The 19091-nt window shown below is 40.3% G+C and overlaps 1 protein-coding gene across 10 annotated transcripts in view; it reads left to right on the forward strand.

Annotated features, from left to right (window-relative positions):
• Nucleotides 1–19091, forward strand: part of CFAP95 (cilia and flagella associated protein 95) — a 233073-nt gene that overhangs the window by 63079 nt on the left and 150903 nt on the right. For all 10 annotated transcript variants that reach the window (XM_049633761.1, XM_049633760.1, XM_049633757.1 and 7 more), the window contains one exon: nt 11776–11884. Coding sequence is in view for 9 of the 10 variants with exons in the window: in XM_049633760.1 (XP_049489717.1) it covers nt 11776–11884 (109 nt within the window). In the remaining variant the exon portion in view is untranslated. The remainder of the gene's footprint in view (nt 1–11775; nt 11885–19091) is intronic.

A 19091-nucleotide genomic window follows, 5' to 3' on the forward strand; every position in this document is an offset into this window, starting at 1 on the left:
GTTTCTGCACTGCAAAGGAAACAATCAATAAAACTAAAAGGCAACCGATGGAATGGAAGAAGATACTTGCAAATAACATATCAGATAAAGTGTTAGTATCAAAAATCTGTAAAGGACTTATCAAACTCAACACCTGAAAAACAAATAATCCAGTGAAGAAATGGGCAGAGGACATGAATAGACCCTTTTCCAAAGAAGACACCCAGATGGCCAACAGACATACGAAAAGATGCTCAACATCACTCATCATCAGGGAAATACAAATCAAAACCACACTGAGATACCACCTCACACCAATCAGAGTGGCTAAAATTAACAACTCAGGAAACAACAGATGCTGGTGTCGATGTGGAGAAATGGGAATCCGCTTGCACTGTTGGTGGGAATGCAAACTGGTGCAGCCATTCTGGAAAACACTATGGAGGTTCCTTTTAAAAATTAAAAATAGAAATACCCTATGACCCAGCAATAGCGCTACTAGGAATTTATCCAAAGGATACAGGAGTGCTGATTCATAGGGACACATGTACCCTAATGTTTATAGCAGCACTTTCAACAATAGCCAGATTGTGGAAAGAGCCTAAATGTCTATCAGCTGATGAATGGATAAAGAAGATGTGGTTTATATATACAATGGAATACTACTTGGCAATGAGAAAGAATGAAATCATGCCATTTGCAGCAACGTGGATGGAACTGGAGAGTGTTATGCTAAGTGAAATAAGTCATACGGAGAAAGACAGATACCATATGTTTTCACTCATATGTGGATCTTGGGAAACTTAACAGAAGACCATGGGAGAGGGGAAGGAAAAAAAAAGTTAGAGAGGGAGAGAGCCAAACCATAAGAGACTTTTAGAAACTGAGAATAAACTGAGGGTTGATGGGGGGTGGGAGGGAGGGGAGGGTGGGTGATGGGTATTGAGGAGGGCACCTGTTGGGATGAGCACTGGGTGTTGTATGTAAGCGATGAATCACGGGAATCTACCCCCAAAACCAAGAGCACGCTGTACACACTGTGTGTTTTATTGCATTGTCATTTATATCTTTCAAACATAAAAATATTTGTTCTTAATTTTTGTAAAAGTTACATGTGTTGTGTTCAGGCAGGACACCAAAAATTGGCTTCACTCTTTCCATATACAGTATTCAGTTATTTATGCAAGGATAATGACCCAAACTCTACCCAGTCGCAGGTCAAAAGTTCAAGATCTCCACATGTTATGCTATTGTCTCTCCATGAAATCTAGCTGTAGCTCTACTTGCTTCAAAAACCTATAGAGCAAAAAGACAAATTTTTTCTCCCAATACATAATGGCAGGACATGGACAGATAACTGGAATAAGCACTCTTGGTCAGAAAGAGGAAGGACAGAAGTGACAGAAATGTCATTTGTCCACAGTCATTCTTAAATCCTGTCAGGTACGCATTGTTTGAGAGCCCATTGGTGCCAGGAATGTTCTTTGTTAGATTCTGATTCTGTTAGATCCAATTCTGCTTTCTGAAAGCAGGTTCCCTTTCCCATTGTTCTCTGTGGTCTTTGGCTGTGCTCAGTGTGTGATCTTTTCTATTATTCTCCTTGACCACACCTGCAATGGATGTTGTAAACTATGCTCTTCTGTGAGCTGTTCATTTCCTATTTCCAAAAGTTTGGGAGCCTAAGGATATTTTAAAGGATTTTAAGTGCAGACTCCTGGCTTATTTGGAAGAACAATTTTTAAGAACTTCACCAGTATTTTTGTTTGAATCCAGATAGTTCCAACTGCTAATAACCTCACAATTCTTTCTAGTCAGAATTCTGCTATATTTCCGCATTTTTTCTCCTCATAATATCTCGATTATCACTTTGAGACTGCTGTAGTTACAGAAATCAGAAGCCCTGGGAATTTCTGCATGGCTATCTCCTTAGGCAGATGTTTGTTTAAATACAACTTAATTCATTGGGAGTGTCTAACAATGGGGTGAACATTGCTGTGAAGCTCAGCTTTGATAGAACTTTGTCTCGAAAAGATCTTTCTCAGTTTTCTCTCTTACTGTTTGAAATCTAAAAGTTGCTGACTCTTCCAACTTTTCAGGTCCCAAATTTTGGGAATCTCTCATTTCCCTTATCTTCTTGTAAATCAGCCAACTTTCTGAATTTACCTCTCTCTCTTTTATAAATACCTTGGCAAAAAGCAATCACAGTTCACACACAGAATTAACAAACTTTATCCCAATCTCTTTCTCTGGCTGTTCTAGGTACATGAGTTGACTCTTTATCTACTGGGGCTTTGAATTGTTTTGCCTTTCCAGCCTGCAATATCAGTTACCTATTGTCTTTGCCTGGCTTTTCCAATGCCATATATTTTAGATTTTTGTTACAATAACACCCACCCACTTTTGGTACTGATTTCTGTGTTAGAATAGGCTAAACTTAATCCGTGATAACAGCCCTGCAAATCTCAGTAGTTTAAGCACATAAAGGTTTACTTCTTGCTCTCACAAAGTTGACTGTAGGTTGTTGGTGGGGAGTAGGCGCTCCTCCACATAGATACTCTGCAATTCAGGATGATTTAGGCTCTATCATCTAGGAAGTCATGGACTGCTCCGGCAGGGGAAGAAAGAGTTGAGAATTGTAAAAGAGCTTTCACTGTCAAAGAAATGACATCTGTTACTTCAGCTAAAATTTATTTTATTATCCAGTACTAATCAAATGGTGCCGCTAACTGCAAGAGAGCTGAGAATTTTAACCTCTTGTGTTCCCAGGAAAGAAAGAGAAATTATACTAGCAAGCACAATGTCTATCACATATGAAAGACTTTCTTATAAAACTCCCCTCCTAGGTGGGCTCTAGGGCCAGAGTTTTGTCCTTCCAAACCTGAGATTGTTGCTCATGTGCAGTGTTGGCAAACACCTCAAGGGCATCAGCAGATTTAGTGTTTTGAAATTCTACTTAACCCTTTGGTTACAGGCTTTCATCCAAAAATTGGCCTGGAAATTCCCCCACTGGATTTTCAGCTCTTAAATCCGTTTAATGTGTTGGAATTTAAAAACTATGTATTTTATCTAGCATTTTCCATTGTTTCCATTGTGAATTTGTTTGCATAACTATGGAAATATCATTCGGCTGTCACTCCAAGAGTTCCCACCTCTGGCCAATCTCATTACTGAGATTTCTTACTACAGTCTCTTGTCTCTACTTCTTCCACTTGTCTTTGACACATTCTTTGCTTCCACTTGTCTTTGACTGGATCTTGGCTGCTTATGAGAGTCCTTGCACACAATGTGATCTGGGGATTATAACTTCTGACTTTGCCAAAAATTTAGTTTGCTTTTAATTTTTCCACTTCCTTGGCTGCTTTTGAATGATTTCTGGGAAGACATGGGGAAAATGCTTATTTGTATAACTATGTTCATAATGGAAGAATAAACTTTAGATTCTATTTATGAAGAAAGGCTTATTCATTTGTTTCTCATGTAAATGAAATGAATTGCTTTGAAACCAAAGAACCTTGTAATACCAAGGCAATATGCCTTGCTCATGGGTTCACAGAAGTGTGCATTAAAATGGGCTGTAAGCTCACATAATATAACCTTTTGATGTTATTCTAGAACAGTTAACTCAAATTATTTAAACCAGCAATATTAAGACTGTAGGGAAGGAGCTTACACAGGTGATCAGGTGTTTGCTTTTTGTTTTGCAGGGAAGCAAACTGATCTTCATGCCATTCGTGTAAGATATATAGTCAAGGTTCTCTTTGGACTATTGTAATTACCAGTCTATAGCACACTTGAAAAACTCTGTCTCTCTTTAGTCTTACTCTTCCACCTTCCAGAGTGTCTTCATTCAGTCAAAATAAGTTGATTCTTGAGGTCAGGATCAAAGAAACCCCGAAAAGCATCCTAGGATTTGAAGATCACTGAGATCTGATTGTCGAAACATGGAGTAATGGAATGTCCTGATCCTGGTTTGACCGGGAAAGACCTGGTTTCCACCCCTCCCTGTGGACTTAGTACCTCATTTCCCTCTGAAAGTGTTCCAGGTGGGATCATCAATTACAGTGTCACTCTGTCTACTACATGTCCTTTCATCTGTTTTCAAAGTCATTGTTTGGCAGTTAGTCAGACTGACAACATTTATTTAACATTTAAACTGTTTAGACACAGGCTCCCACTACTAGACTCCTTTTTGTTTCCTCTCAATATTCTCCATAGGGCCTCCTGTTTCTGAAGATTTTATGAAAGAAAATTCATAATAATGAAGGGTCTTATTTACATGCCACTCAATATATGTCGAGTGAAGCAAATGACTTCACTTATCTGCCTTTATCAAGTCATTGTCTTTTGAGTGCAGTTTAGGCTTCAAATTCTGTGGTTTCAGGTTATAGATGCACAAATCACATATGGCATGAGACACACTGAAAACCAGAATCCCTCTTCATAAGTTTGAAATGTCATCATTTCTCCCAAGGACACAAGATTTCCTTTATGACTCTGCAGATATATCTAAAAGTCTTCATTTGTCAGTTTGATGAGTGTGCTACCAAATAACACTACCTTGGCACGTAAATCATTTTCCCATGAAATCTTTAAAGAGCATTGTCAAATGTTTCTTTGTAGCCTTTGATTCTGCTGGTTTTATGCTTTTAAGGTGTCAGGAAATATAGCTGACTCTCTGGGGTAATTTTCTTTTAAAGTTCTAGATAGCAGATGTTTATAAAACCTAATAGAAAAGGTCTTTCTCTTCTCTTGTGGGTTAGATTTAAATCAGAAAATACAATAACTGACAGCGTAGTTGTGAACTACATTAATAATTCTAAAATTTAAAATTAATATATTCTACCATCTGGAGTCTTAACTAAACATTTTAACATCTTTCAAATTCACAAAGAAAAGGTGTCTCTTGTCAAGTAACGAGAAGCTAGAACAGCTAGGACTTTCATTGTTCTCAGGTCAGATATCTCTTAGATTCACACCCCCATTGCAATCAGAGTTATGCATATGTATGTTGAGAGCTTTCCCATTCAGCAAGCAGATTTATAATTCCTCTAGAGACAAGTTTTTGTTGCAAAGGACTAGCATCTCTATATGCATAATCACTCCTTTCTGTGTGCTTTTGCAGAGTGAGCCAGGATGCTCTTTATTTTTATGGACACATTTGAAAGCCTCTGCTTTCAACATTTATATTAAGGTGACAGTAGCACAATGTAAGAACATTCAATCAATCAATCATGTAAGATTTAATGAGCATTTATAATGTATTAGACTATGCTAGGTACTGAGATTATGAAAATGAACAAAGAATAATCCCTGCCATTTAAAATACTCTTAGTGTAATGAGAAGGCAGATTCATTAATGAACAGTTATAAAGAAAAAATGTGAAAGGTGGAGCAGTGATAAAGGTTTTATTGCATACCCCACATAGACATGGGACCCCAGAAAGTGAGAGTAAACTTCAGTATAACTTGAATGTCATTTGGTCCACTAGAGTATGGGTTGGTTTCCTTTCCTGCATGGAGAATCCTATGGCCTAACCCCACCCTGTCCTCCACTGGGAGCTGAACCACTCTGGCTTGGAGCAGCCTGAGAACTGCAGGTCCTTGCCTGAGTGTTCTCCGACTTGAGTCTTTTCTACAACTCACGGGAGGAGTTGTATGTGTTTACTCAGGGGACGCTAACAGATCTGATTTGATGTGGAATCATGCAACTTTTGTGGTAGGAAACCCAAGCTCCCAAAGGACCCCAGAAGCAGACCCGGAAAGTTCTTTTGACAAGGCATTACTTGGGACCACGTTAGGCCAGAGAAGATAGAAAGTTCAGGATCTAGAGGGCTCCAGTGATTGTAGGATTGGTGGTAGGAAGTTATGTACCAACTGGATATGTTGGGCATTTGTCCATAACAGGACCTGCTCGTGCTAGCTTTGACTTACTAGATTCCATTGACCTTAATCCCCTCTGAATCAGTTCTGGCATTTTTGACAACAGGGTCATGGTTCCAAGCTCCTTTTCATACAGTTGGCAACTCTGATCCTGTCCTGTCAGTTCTTTCTCCATTCCCAATTCTATTCATATTCATGCTATCTCTCCCACAACAAGGTAGAGAATGCAAGTTTCATCTCTTATTATTAAGGATATCTTACATAAAGATTACTCATGTAACGAAATAGCCATAGCACTCAGCTCTGGGCTTGATGGAGCAGGGTCCTAAGCAGAAGGAAGGCTGCTTGTCAAGGAAGATGTTGGCAGGGAGCCCTGTGGGCCAGCAAGAATGTCAGCAGTATTTGCGTGCTTGGCATGGAAGACACAGCTCTTCCTTCAGTCAGCAGCATGGAGTATCTGTATTCAAGCAGCTTTGACCTTGAACTGACTGCTGACCAGCTGCTGTCAAATTCATGTCTGGACAAATTAATGTCTGGAGAAGCCAGTCAGTAGACTAGACCAGTGCTGGTCAACAATGACCTTATTACCAATCCAAGGTGATAATACAAACTGTAAAGACAATGTAGCAAGTTTTGCATATAGCTAACAGTATTTGGTTTAAAGGAATCTGAGATGGTTTTTACGTATCTTTAGTGTTAGGAGTCTTCCTATTAAAGGCAATAGATGGCTATTTTATTTTATTTTATTTTATTAAAAAACTTTTTTAAACATTTATTTTTGAGAGACAGAGAGGGGCAGAGAGAGAGGAAGACACAGAATCCGAAGCAGGCTCCAGGCTCCAAGCTGTCAGCACAGAGCCTGATGCGGGCTCGAACTCACAAACCGCGAAATCATGATCTGAGCCGAAATCGGACGCTTAACCGACTGAGCCATCCAGGCGCCCCAATGGCTATTTTATTTTCTGTCAAAATAATGTTTCTGTCAAAACAAAAGTTGGCAGTTTTATGTTGGTTCTACAGATTTTAGGGGATTGTTTTGTTATTTCTTCCATGAAACATTCAGGTTTTGGGAACCACTGATATAAGAGTCTGGTATACAACTGTTCCCTAAAGCTTTCTTAACCCTGACACTTTTGGCATTTTGAGCCAGGTAATTCCTTGTTGGACAGGGAGTTGTTCTGTGCAGGGTAGGATGTTTTCCAGCATCATGGCCTCTAGCCACTTGACGCCAGTAACAACCCTCCACATCTGGACATAGCAACTAAAAATGCCTTCAGGCATTAGGTGGGTTGGGGTGGGTTGGGGTGGGTTGAGTGGGGCTGTGCTCAAAAAGTTTGAAAGGTACTACTCCAGAGACATTGTAAATTTTATTTTATTGTTATTTGTTTATTTTATTATTTTCTCTTAAGGAATTTCTGTTGCAATAAACAACATGTTATGGTCACTTGTATGGTGACCATTAATAAATGCAGGTAGCAAGGAGAACAAAGCTATTAAAATACAGTAAAGTCTTCATTTGAGAGCACAGTTTGTTCCGGAAACATACTTGTAATCCAAAGCACTTGTATGTCAAAGCCAATTTCCCCATAAGAAATAATGGGAACTCAGATGATTCGTTCACAACCTAAAAATATGCATATAAAAATGATTACAATATTGTAATATAATACAACATAATAAAGAAAATACAAAATATAAAGACAAATAAACAAATTAACCTGCACTTGCTTTTGAAAACCTTTGTGGCCGGTGTGAGGGAGACAAGAGAGAGGAGGGTTGTTATGTAGGACGACTTTCACTGTCACTAATGGAATCACTGCTATCTGTTGGCTCAATGGAGTCTTTTGCTTTTCATGCAACTTTAACAAGGAACCTATCCAATGACACTTTTTTTTTGCCTCCTTTTGAGGATTTCACGGAAATGTGACATAGTGTTGTTGTTAAACAGATTCATCATTCACACTGCTACAGCCTTGTTTGGGTGGTGATTTTCTACAAAACTTTGTAGTGTTTCCCATATTTTACACATCTTCCTGATCTCATTTGAAGTGAGGGATTTCTCCACCTTTTTCTCCTCTTCCTCTGCAGATGAGCTCACCTCCATAATCTCTTGCTATTGCTTGAGATCAAACAGTTTGATGCAATAGTCAGATGCCAGTTGTGGGCACCTTCCAATGTTCTGAAAAAATCACTGATTTCTGTCCAACACCACAGCCTGAGACCAAGCATCTGAGCATGGGAGATGACCCACAATTGTGCAGAGAGAGAGACAGCGAGAGAGAGAGAGAGAGAGAGAGAGAGAGAGAGAGAGAGAAGAACCATTGGTTCATTTGTGATTATGTGACATTCTACCTCATGTACTACTCATATTGCAAGACATTGCTCGTTTATCAAGTTAAAGTTTGTTAGAAATGTTTGCTCATCTTTTGGAACACTTGCAGAACAAGTTACTCACAATCCAGGATTTTAACGTGTGTGTGTGTGTGTGTGTGTGTGTATTCCTTTATTATCTATTATACCTTGACATATGTCTCATAAAGATGCTGTAAGGCTTAGTTGGCATTAACAAAGTATTGAAAACTCTCAACTAAAGCATAGTGTAGAAAGACAAAGTATTATTACATATAATAGTATTTTGCATTGACATGTCACTTTTCACTTAAGACTCTCAATCTATTGGTTCAGTTGTTTCCTCAGTGTATTATTCTCAGTTCATGTCAGAGAAACTGAGGCACAAGCCAATATTCACCTGACAAAATAATCAGGGAATTAATTAAGTCTCTCATTTCCTTTATAATACCCTAATCACTTTTACTGTATATATTTTATAGTATGGTATAATACCATACTATATATACTATAGTATATAGTATATATAGTATATATAGTATATAGTACATATAGTATAGTGTTATATATATTATATAATATATTTAGTATGTAGTAAATATATATTTTATATTTATATTCTATTCTATATTCTTTATAATTTTTAAACACCCATATTTCTCTTCGCTCGGCTGGCAGCCTCTGAGAAGTAGGGGCAGGTCTTCTTTAGTTGTCTATCTCTCATAACTTACGGAGGGGCTGTGGGTACCACATTCACAGGCAGCTGGCAGACCCTAGGAAATGCCAGTTGCATTAGCGCAGTCCTCCCCAGAAACATTTTCATTATAGATTCGTGTTATCAGTGCTGGACTTTTAGTACTGAGATTGCTGTTAAGTAAACGTATCTGCATCTTTTGTAATAATCTAGTTATAATACAACTTAAAATATATGGTGGTATAATCAGGAACGCATTCTAATTTTCATGGACATTAACTATCTTTGCCTTCATGGGCTCCTTTCCTCCATTTAAAAAAAAAGTTAAAAATGATAGTTTATGATTACATTGGTAGAAAGATGGCTACAATCTAAGATGGATTATATTCTTATTTTATGATTAAAAAATTATTAAAACACTCTTGTGGGACCCTAAAGGTACCGTGTACCTTGGGCACTCTGCCTGTGGTAACCAGTAAAGAAGTGAGCACTGAGGGTCACACAATGAAATGTTAACTATCTTTTTCCCCTTCATTCTCATGCTCCCCGGCAGATAGTCTGGTTTTATTGCCTCAGGGAAGAAAGACATAGAAAGCAATAAAAACACCAAGTTCTTGGCTTCTGGGTTCAAAAGCATGGGTTTTAAGATGGGTTTTAGGATGATACCCTAGATTTGGAAGAGGAGATGAAGGGCCGGGGTGCCCCGTCCCTTGGGAGATGAAGAGTTCATGGACTGAAGATGGAGGGCACCAGAGAAGCCGAGAGCATGTGGGTTTCTCTGGGACCCCCAAATTGGAATTAAGACCTTATAGAAATCCCTGAGCAGGTGGGCCCTGTCACTGCCTAGCCCTCTATTCCCAGGTAATGATTTTGGAGGTGTTGAACTGTGGGGCTTCTGTGTGCCTCCCAAGCCCAGTGTGGTGGGACCATGAAACCTTGATGGGCCAGGCAAACAGCTTAGGGATGGCATTTGGCTTCCAGGAACCCTGGGTGGAGAGGGACACAAGAAGGTTCTTGGTGGCCTAAAAATGGCATGCTTGTGGCAGAGTGCCAGTCTACACAGAGTCCATGTGGCAGGACCAGGAGGGCAGAGCAGAGATCTGTGTGGATCCATACTAGAAGACCACAGGAGAATGAGGAGGTTTCCACGGATGTCAGCAGGGAGAGATGATGACAACAGAAATGGATTCTTGGCATTGCAGCATCACACAAGCTCTTGAGAGTTGGAAGGGATCCATAATTGACCAAGATTAAGGTTTTTCCATCTTGGCAATATGAGCATTTGGAAAAGAAATTAAGTACAATTATGGAAAAACTAAAGTTGCAATTCTTGTACACCAAAAATTTGGTGGATTAGTATTCACTATACATAGGTGTTTATGGTGCTTGACAGTAATCTGACAGCAGGATCTTCTGCTTTTATTTTTTTCATTTTGCAAAAATCTCATGGGTATTACGTCTGTCCTCATTTTACACTGTGGAAATGAAAGCACAGAAACATTAAGTGACTTGCCCAACGTCACACAGCTAGGACCTGAGCAATGACTCAAACCCATGGCCCCATTCACTCTCTCACTCCTGGTTTTTGATGTTCAATATTCCCCCCTAAGGATTTAAGTGAGAGTTTCCTGTGAGGCTCTCTAAAAATGCTGATATGGTACCAAAATGCTTTTAGTGTTTTGCAATTTAATGCTCAGATGTTAGGAGGGCAGAGAGTTCACATGCCTGAGCTCTGCTGCTCTACCCTGGGCTCTCTCTCTGCTGTGTTCTATGCAGTTCTCTGCTCTCCTCTCAGAGGTGGGGAAGCAAGGGTATAGTTTGAATGCAGTGTAGGGGCCCAGTCCCAAAACAGTGGGATGAGGTGGGCCTAGGGCCTCCTGACTTGGATTCTCGGTGCCCCATCCAGGTGAGTGGATGCTGTTCTGCTTCCACAACCCTGTGCCCATTGTAGAATTTTCTTGTTTGTCTGTGTTTCTTGCCTGGCTGTGAGCAACTGAAGGCAAGGACTGCATTAGGGTTGTTTCCCATGGCATCCCCTCCTGGCATGTAGTAGGTACTTAAAATATTTCCTGAATGAATAGACAATTGAATGGATGGATGGGTGGATGGGTGGATGGATGGATGGATGGATGGATGGATGAATTCTTGAGTACCTCAGTGTCCCTTACATAATCTTAGCCCTGTATTCCCTCAATAACAAGGCCTCTTCTGAGGGATGTTTGGGTTCAGCTTCCTTTATGTCACCTAAGAAAGCTTTGCAAAAATAGATACTTCTTCTGTAGGCCATTTCACTTCCTTTTTCCTTTCCTATTCCCCAATCCCTCCATTATTATTATTTCTATCCACCCTTGTAGTCAAGATGTTTGGAATATTTTTCCCTCTTCCATCCACATGTTTTTTCAGCTTATGTTTGTCAGCCTTCTTTAAACTCTCTTTAAAAGCCAGAAGCACATGTTATGAATCCATATAACAGATACTTTGCTCTTTCTCATTTTGAAAAAAAGAAATTGATGGTAGAAAAAATTTCTAACATGACAAATTGCCTTTTTAATTTATTACTATGTCTTATTTTTGAATTTACTTTTGGTAAATTCTCAGTTCATTGGAGTCACTGAGTAATTGCTGTGTTGGATAAGTATTGTGCTTGTGATATTATTAGTTTTATCATATGTGCTAAGTTGTTTTTAGAAAATAGCCTCAGCATTACTTGAAAAGAGGTGAAAAATACTTTATATATCCCACATCTAGTGAATTTGTAATTAAAGCAATGTCATAAATATGGTAAATTTGCATTGGATCATTAAAAAATTCTTTTAAAGCAATACATGATAAATAAGATTTATCTCTTAACAGATTCTAATTTATTTTCTCAGGCACCATGACAGAGAAGCCTATCCCAAAGATTATGATATAGAAGGTCCCGAGGAAATAAAAAAACTGTGTAATTCAACATATTGGCGACTTGGAACCAATGAACCCCCAGTAAGTAATTGCTACTGATTTCTTCTATTTAAAAAATTTTTTTTAATGTTTATTTATTTATTTTGAGAGAGAGAGAGAGAGCACGAGCAGGGGAAGGGCAGAGACAGAGGGAGAGAGAATCCCAAGTAGTCTTTGTGCTGCCAGCACAGAACCCAATGTGGGGCTCCAACTCACAAACTGTGAGATCATGACCTGAGTCTAAGTCAAGAGTCTGACGCTTAACCGACTGAGCCACCCAGGTGCCCCTGATTTCCTTTAAGTGGAATCTTCTTCCAGGTGAAACATGGAAAAGTAAAGGTGCAAGCACTTTGTGCCACCCTCCTAAGCTATGTTGGTTACTTAGGCAGGTGACTTAGTCACTGTGTGCTTCAGTGACCTTACCTGTAAATGTGCACAGTTCATAAAGTTATTATTGGGAAAATTCAATGAGATAAAGCAAATAAAGTGCTTATCTCAGTACCTAGCATATAGTGAGCACTCAAGAAATTATTAGTGCTCTTATGATGCTGTTGCTGTAGCCACAGCATTTTGTTCAATGTCTCCTTTAACCTTCACAATAACCCTGTGCAGTAGGTATTATTGTTTCTATTTTATGGATGGGGAGAAACTCCTAGAAGTTAAGGGACTTACTCAAAGTCAAATGGCTGGGAGTGGCAGAGTGAGAGTTTGAATCCAGTTCTTTGATTTCAAGTCTTTTGTATTTGTCTTAAGGTGGTGGAGTTGTGACTTATTAAAACATGCTGGTATTATTCTCCTAACGTTTGTATGATCCAATTCCTAAAGGAATATTCACTGCACAAGTACTTCCTATTTGAATTGCCGTGAGTGGCTTACTCCTTGGTTATTTTGGTGCCTGCCCAATCAGTGTAAGGCAGGAGCTCACCTCTCCAGAGACTCCCAAATTGTGTCCTACCATGTTAAGAGCTTTAGGACTGCCTAAAGACTCAATTCAGGCTTATAGGATGGCTTTGGGGCCTGAAGAGCTGGTAATTTGACTAGGACACATGTGACTGTGTTCAGAAGACTGGGTTTGCATCATATTCTGCCCCCAAAGTCAGGGCTAGCTTGAAATAAGGCAAGCCCAGTAAGATGAGTAATTCCATATTGGAAATGGAGCTAGAAGATTCTCAGTTCTCCAGGGTCATGGGAACGAATTAGCCTATCAGGGCCCATGCTTGTTACCTTCCTGCCTTTTATACTTGCAATGGACAGAGAATGATAAGGACAGCCTGAAAAATGGGGACTTACTACAAAGATGCAGGTATCTGGCTATGGAATCAAGGACAGTCACAGGAACAAAGACAGGTCTAAAGCAAGACATCCTCCCCCTCCCCTTTCACACACACACACACACACACACACACACACACACTGTCTCATTGGCATCCTTATTTTGTTTTGCTGCTCATTGCCTTCTTGCCCCTATAGCTCCAATCTCAAGGGCATTCTGATAGTTTCCTCAGTTCCCACATTGCCCTTCTACCTTGCACCAAGCCGCCTTTTGGTCACTAGCCAGTACATGGAGGGGTTCCCAAGTTTGATGCTCAACTCTGTCAATAGCCACTCTGCCCTGTTCCACCAGAGCCAGCTTTGCCTTGCTTTCTTGAGCATGGGGCTACATGGTCAGGACAAGAGCAAGTTGGGCAAAGCAGGCATTACCTGGCGTGCATTTAGCATCTTTGACTCTTTTTTTTTTTTTTTTTTGAGAGGGTGGGGTGGGGCATGAGCAGAGGAGGGGCAGAGAGAGAGAGGGAGACACAGAATCCGAAGCAGGCTCCAGGCTCTGAGCTGTCAGCACAGAGCCCGACACAGGGCTCGAACTCGTGAACTGCAAGACCGTGACCTGAGCCGAAGTTGGACGCTTAACCTACTGAGTCACCTAGGCGCCCCTAGCATCTTTGACTCTTAAAAACCATTTATTTTTGATTTCTCAATGAAAATGTTCTTGGCCTCTGGGTTGTGGGAGGATGTGAGATGAGGTGAACTATGAGATGTGGGAACCTCAAACATTCATTCTGTTCCATCTACACATCATAGCAATCAAGACTCAGATTTACTAGAGGATGTATAAATTAGATAATATTTTATTTTGTTCATGGTCATTGAAACTGTGTGCTTCTTCTTCCAGGTTTATAGGTATATTGATAGGAATGAAAATAGATCAATGGGTCAACTATTTCTGATGCTATTCTCATATCTTAATAGTAAGGTACATTTTTGTGTATTTTTGTGTGTAAAGCACTGGTTCATCCATCTTGTTTCTTGCTCTTCTCAACAAAGTCATAAAGTGGACAAGAAAGATATTATTATTCCAGTTCTAAACCTAGACTCCCTGATATTCAGTGATTCCCCCCAAGGTCCCAGGTGTAAAAAGGAGAGGGATACAGGCACAGAACCTTCGTATTTTCATATGTCGGGTGTGATGCTGGATATAGCAGGAGTATGGAGGAGTTCTTCCTCTTGCCACAGAGTTTTGATAGAGGCCTAAACACTAGGATACTCTCAATAGTTGGTGAAAACCACACATCCTAAAGCAGGATCCTAGACCATCTAGGCACCTGCTAAGATATTCTAAACCAGGTTAGGCCAGTATGAGTGATTATGTCCTTGAAGACTAGAGTCTAGAGTTCAGGAAGGATTTATTTAGTTGTGGGTTGCATGCCCTTTCTTCCTCAATTGAGAGGTTTTCCTTCCTCAGTTTTCAAGGGAATGAGACAGATTAATATTTGTGTCCTGGAATTTAGATGACTTGGGTTCCAGGTATATGACACATGTGAAACAGCAAGGCCCACCTGCTGCAGGATTCTACGTCTAAAGCACCCCCCAGTTGGAAAAGTGAGAAGTTTAAATCTAATACAGTTAGAAGTTTTGATTATGTCACTGGACTGGAAAATTTCATAACTAAAATGAGATCCTTCTTGAGATTGAGGGACCTAGAAGCGTTATGGGACTTGCTTAAAATTTCCATTAAGCGAAAGGAAAGAACTAGCCATCCATGGGGGCTGGAAGAGGCAGTATGATTAAAATGAAGTTGCTTCATGAATTGCGTCCTACTGATGCAACAGGATCAATTCAATTCAACAGGATCAATTCAACAGGATCAATTCAGACTTTATCTCAGAGTCTGGACCAATCTTCAGGTTGGCGCTCTGAGTGGCCCACGTTGTATAAATGAGAAGACTGAGGTCAAGTGAAGCTAAATGACTTGTTCAAAGTCAAACAGCTATAAAGTTGTATTAAAATTTAAAATCTATTTTTCCCCTCTGATTACAGAATCTAAGATCTTAAATACTTCTCCAACTGCCTCTTGGAGCACTAAGTTGTTCCACCCCTAGCCCAGTGGTCTTTTTAACCCCCAACACTGCATCCTCCCTGCAGAAAATGAACCTGATTGGCTTTCGTCCTCTGACTTGGGCATTATGTACATCTCACTGCATATGTGTTGGGGCATCAGTTTCTCACATCTTATCTATAACCTCTATCCTGTTTGCTGAATTACGTCTACACACATGCCAGCTAGCCCTATTCCCATATGTCTCTTTTCCTAAATGTCTTCTTAGCAGTTTTGGATTTTTGCAGTATTGCTGCTGAGTGGTTGCTTTTTATGTCCACCAGCGTCTCTCTTCTGCTGCATGAAGTTCTCCTTGCCCATATATGCTGTAGCTGGGGCTATTGTGAGCATTGTTTGTTTGTACTGGGCTTTTAAATTAGCCTTTCTTTGGGGCGCCTGGGTGGCTCAGTCAGTTAAGCCGCCGACTTCGGCTCAGGTCATGATCTCGCGGTCCGTGAGTTCGAGCCCCGCGTCGGGTCGGGCTCTGTGCTGACAGCTCAGAGCCTGGAGCCTGTTTCAGATTCTGTGTCTCCCTCTCTCTCTGCCTCTCCCCTGTTCATGCTCTGTCTCTCTCTGTCTCAAAAATAAATAAACGTTAAAAAAAAAAATTTAAATTAGCCTTTCTTTGTGTCTACATTTTGGCTGAAACTCCAAAAGGCCACAAACAAAAACATAGTCCCATGTGCCAAAGTGAAATATTAGGCCACTTGAGTGGGGCCCCCGAAGATGGTGCCCTTAGGCCAGCACTCACATGAAGGATATAAGAGGATTGAAATCCAAGAAGCCAAAAGTAGAGTTTGAGAGAAGAAACAGGGTTTTGGAAAAGGTGTACTGTGAGTCTCATCTGCCTGGTGAAGTTACAGATACGAGGTTCGGGTGATCTGTCTGAAACAGCAGAGCAGAAAGAGAGGAACTAGCTACCTGTACATTATTGGTGGGACAAAGATAAATGAGTACTCAGGCCCAGAGGTGGCTTTTGGGGATCAGATGTGGGCCATGTAGAAGAGAAAGATGACAGGGAGTCATCTCAGAACCTGCCCAAGAGCCCCTCATGTAGGGATTTAAGGGACATTGCCTGGGTTCCCAGGGGCTGAGGAAAAATAGTTAAGTCCAGACAGTGGCAGCCTGTGTCATGGAACATAACCACTGAATATTTCCAGAAGGGATCTTAATATCCAACAGAATATCTCAAGGAGGTGTTTCGAACATCAATCAATGCTGGAGAGGGTCAGACTTCAGACATGCCCAGAGGAAAACGAAACAAGATGATACTTCCATTTTTCTTGCATTTACCTCTCTCTTCCTCATATCCCCACTCACTCATCTTAAACCCTCCAGAAGCCAGAGGGAGTTGAGGAGTAGGAAAGAAGTTTAAGGGGGACAATTGAGAAGAAGCTAAATGTGCCCCCTTTTCCTACTGAGTTATGCCAAGCTAAAGCTGACCCAAGGTACAGGAATTTTAAATGAAACTTTCATTTTAAATGGAGTTTTGGCCAGTACTTGGGACTGGGTATTTTACTTACCTCAATTAGATTCCTCCTGGGACAGAAGGAGCCAGAAGATGTTTATATTAGCTGAGAGTGACCATAAAGTGGTGGCAACTGTTCTATATTTCATCAAGGAGCATAAGAAAGAATCCACCTCTCCAAAGGACTATGGATGAGCAGTGAGGGAGGAAGAATAGATTTGTTTATTGATTGTACCTACTTACAAGTCCCACCTACTCAGTGAACTAGTTGTCCATTTGTGTATAAAAGAGCAGGCCACATCACCCCTCTCTATCCCCTTCCCTTCTTCTAGTTTTCTTCGTGGAATTTAAATTACTTGACTAGAACACATGCTCCATAAGAGAAAAGACTGGTCTGTTTTGTTCTCTGCTGTATCTCCAGTTCCTAGAATGGTGCCTCGTATAGAGTGGGTGCTTAATAAACATCTGTGGAAGGAAGGAATGAAGGAAGAAAAGAAGGAAAAAGGCAAAAGAAGAAGAAGAAGGAGGAGGAAGAGGAGGAGGAAGGCAAGAAGGAATGAAGGGAAGAAAAAAGGGAAGGAGGGAGGGAGGGAGGAACGAAGATATTCCACAAATATGTATTAAGGCCCTATTATTTTGCGAAGTGCTGGGGTAAGAAACATAATTCGGAACAAGGTCACTGTACATCGGGAATTCACAGGCTTGTGAGACGATGCAGGTTTACAACCACAGTGGCTAAGTGTACGACGGATGCTATGATAGGGAGAAGATCAGGATGTTGACAGGGCCACCTGAACTGAAATGGGCTGAGGGGAGGATCATGGATGGCTTCCTAGTGGAGGAGGCCACAGTGAAGCTCTTGAACTGAATCTAAAGAACCATTTGTTGGTGAAATCTGGAAACATGCCAGTCAGGTTTCAGTGGTGGCATAATCAAATTCCTACCGTGGTGGTCCTTCAGGCTTGGGGAGACTCAGTGGGGCCATGGGGCTGCAGATTCACAGGGGAGCAGTCACTCGAGCCACTGGAGTTTCTCTGATTATTTTACTCGTCTAAGAAATTATGGGAAATTGTATTTTAAACTGTAGTGTTTTGTCTTGGTATTTTATTTAAACTTTATTCAGGTGCTGCTTAGCTGTACCAGAGTGAGTCCCATGTAAACTAAAATGCTCAGGAGTCCTTCTATCATTGCTTCTTCACTTGCAAAGCCCCTCACCTAAGGATTCTCATACCACTTCTAAAGGCTGTGTCACAATCAGTATGTAAGACTGCTTCTGAGGAAGTAAACTCAGAAGAATTATTACAACGTACATTTGATGCTGTGTCATAGAGCTGAGAACTTATCAGACATAAAAGAACAAGGAAAACCATGAGTGATTTTACTAAACAGATTTTCTTATACAGCTAATGGATCAATGCCAAGGCATTTTTGGAACTAAAAGGACAACATGGATGAGCAAATTAGGCTAATATTACTATTAATAGCATTACAGTCATTTTGGACTTTAAAATGGAAAATAAGTGAATAGTACAAAAGTGTGCTATCATTCATTTTATGAAGTGATAGAGAACAGCCAAGTAGGTCTCAAATATGAACTGTTTTAGTGGATGGAAGTATGACATTTAAAAACTGATGACCTAAAGGGGATATAAAGGCATATAATTCTACCAGATCTGAGAAAATCAATTATAATTTACTTAATTGGTTCAGGTATTTTTTTTCTTGCTTGACATAGTAGAATAGTGTTTTGGCGTCTATAGTCTTACAGATGTTTCTTGCACTCAGCTCTAAGTACCTGAAAGAGGCATATGGATCAAATTTTTGTAAATGGAATAATTTTAAATACCATTGGAGGAGAACCACTTAAACCAGGAAAAAGGAAGATGTTTGGGGATAGCGGGCTGTGGAGTGAGGGCGTCCTCCTGCTTCATGTTTCCATAATCTTTGGGCTTAGAGCTGATGCCACCAGTTCCAGCGTCCTCTCGAGGGTCTACTCTGGAGTGTCTTTTCCAATATCAGCACATGATATTGTGGGCCTATTTATTCTAGCATATATCTTCTCCGCCATTTCTAGGGATTTGGGACAAAATGAACATAGGCGTCTGCCATTTTGATCCATCACTCTCCTTCACGATTCTTTTTCAGTATCAACAATCATGCCTAATTTAACTTTTAGAGAAACTAGATTTTACTTTTTCAGTATATTAGTTTGCTTAAGCACATGCCACTGTTATGTTGAACAAATGGGACTCAAAAAATGCAATCACACGCCCCCCCACACACATATTCTTTGTCCCCACTGTCTATTCACCCTACTTTGTGGAGTTACTTCTTTCTGGTGTCCCTGGATAAAATGTTGTACATATTTTATAATTTTTGTGCTCACTCTCATATAATAGAAAGTCTAT

Source organism: Panthera uncia, chromosome D4 (assembly GCF_023721935.1).
Source record: "Panthera uncia isolate 11264 chromosome D4, Puncia_PCG_1.0, whole genome shotgun sequence".
NCBI lineage: Eukaryota > Metazoa > Chordata > Mammalia > Carnivora > Felidae > Panthera > Panthera uncia.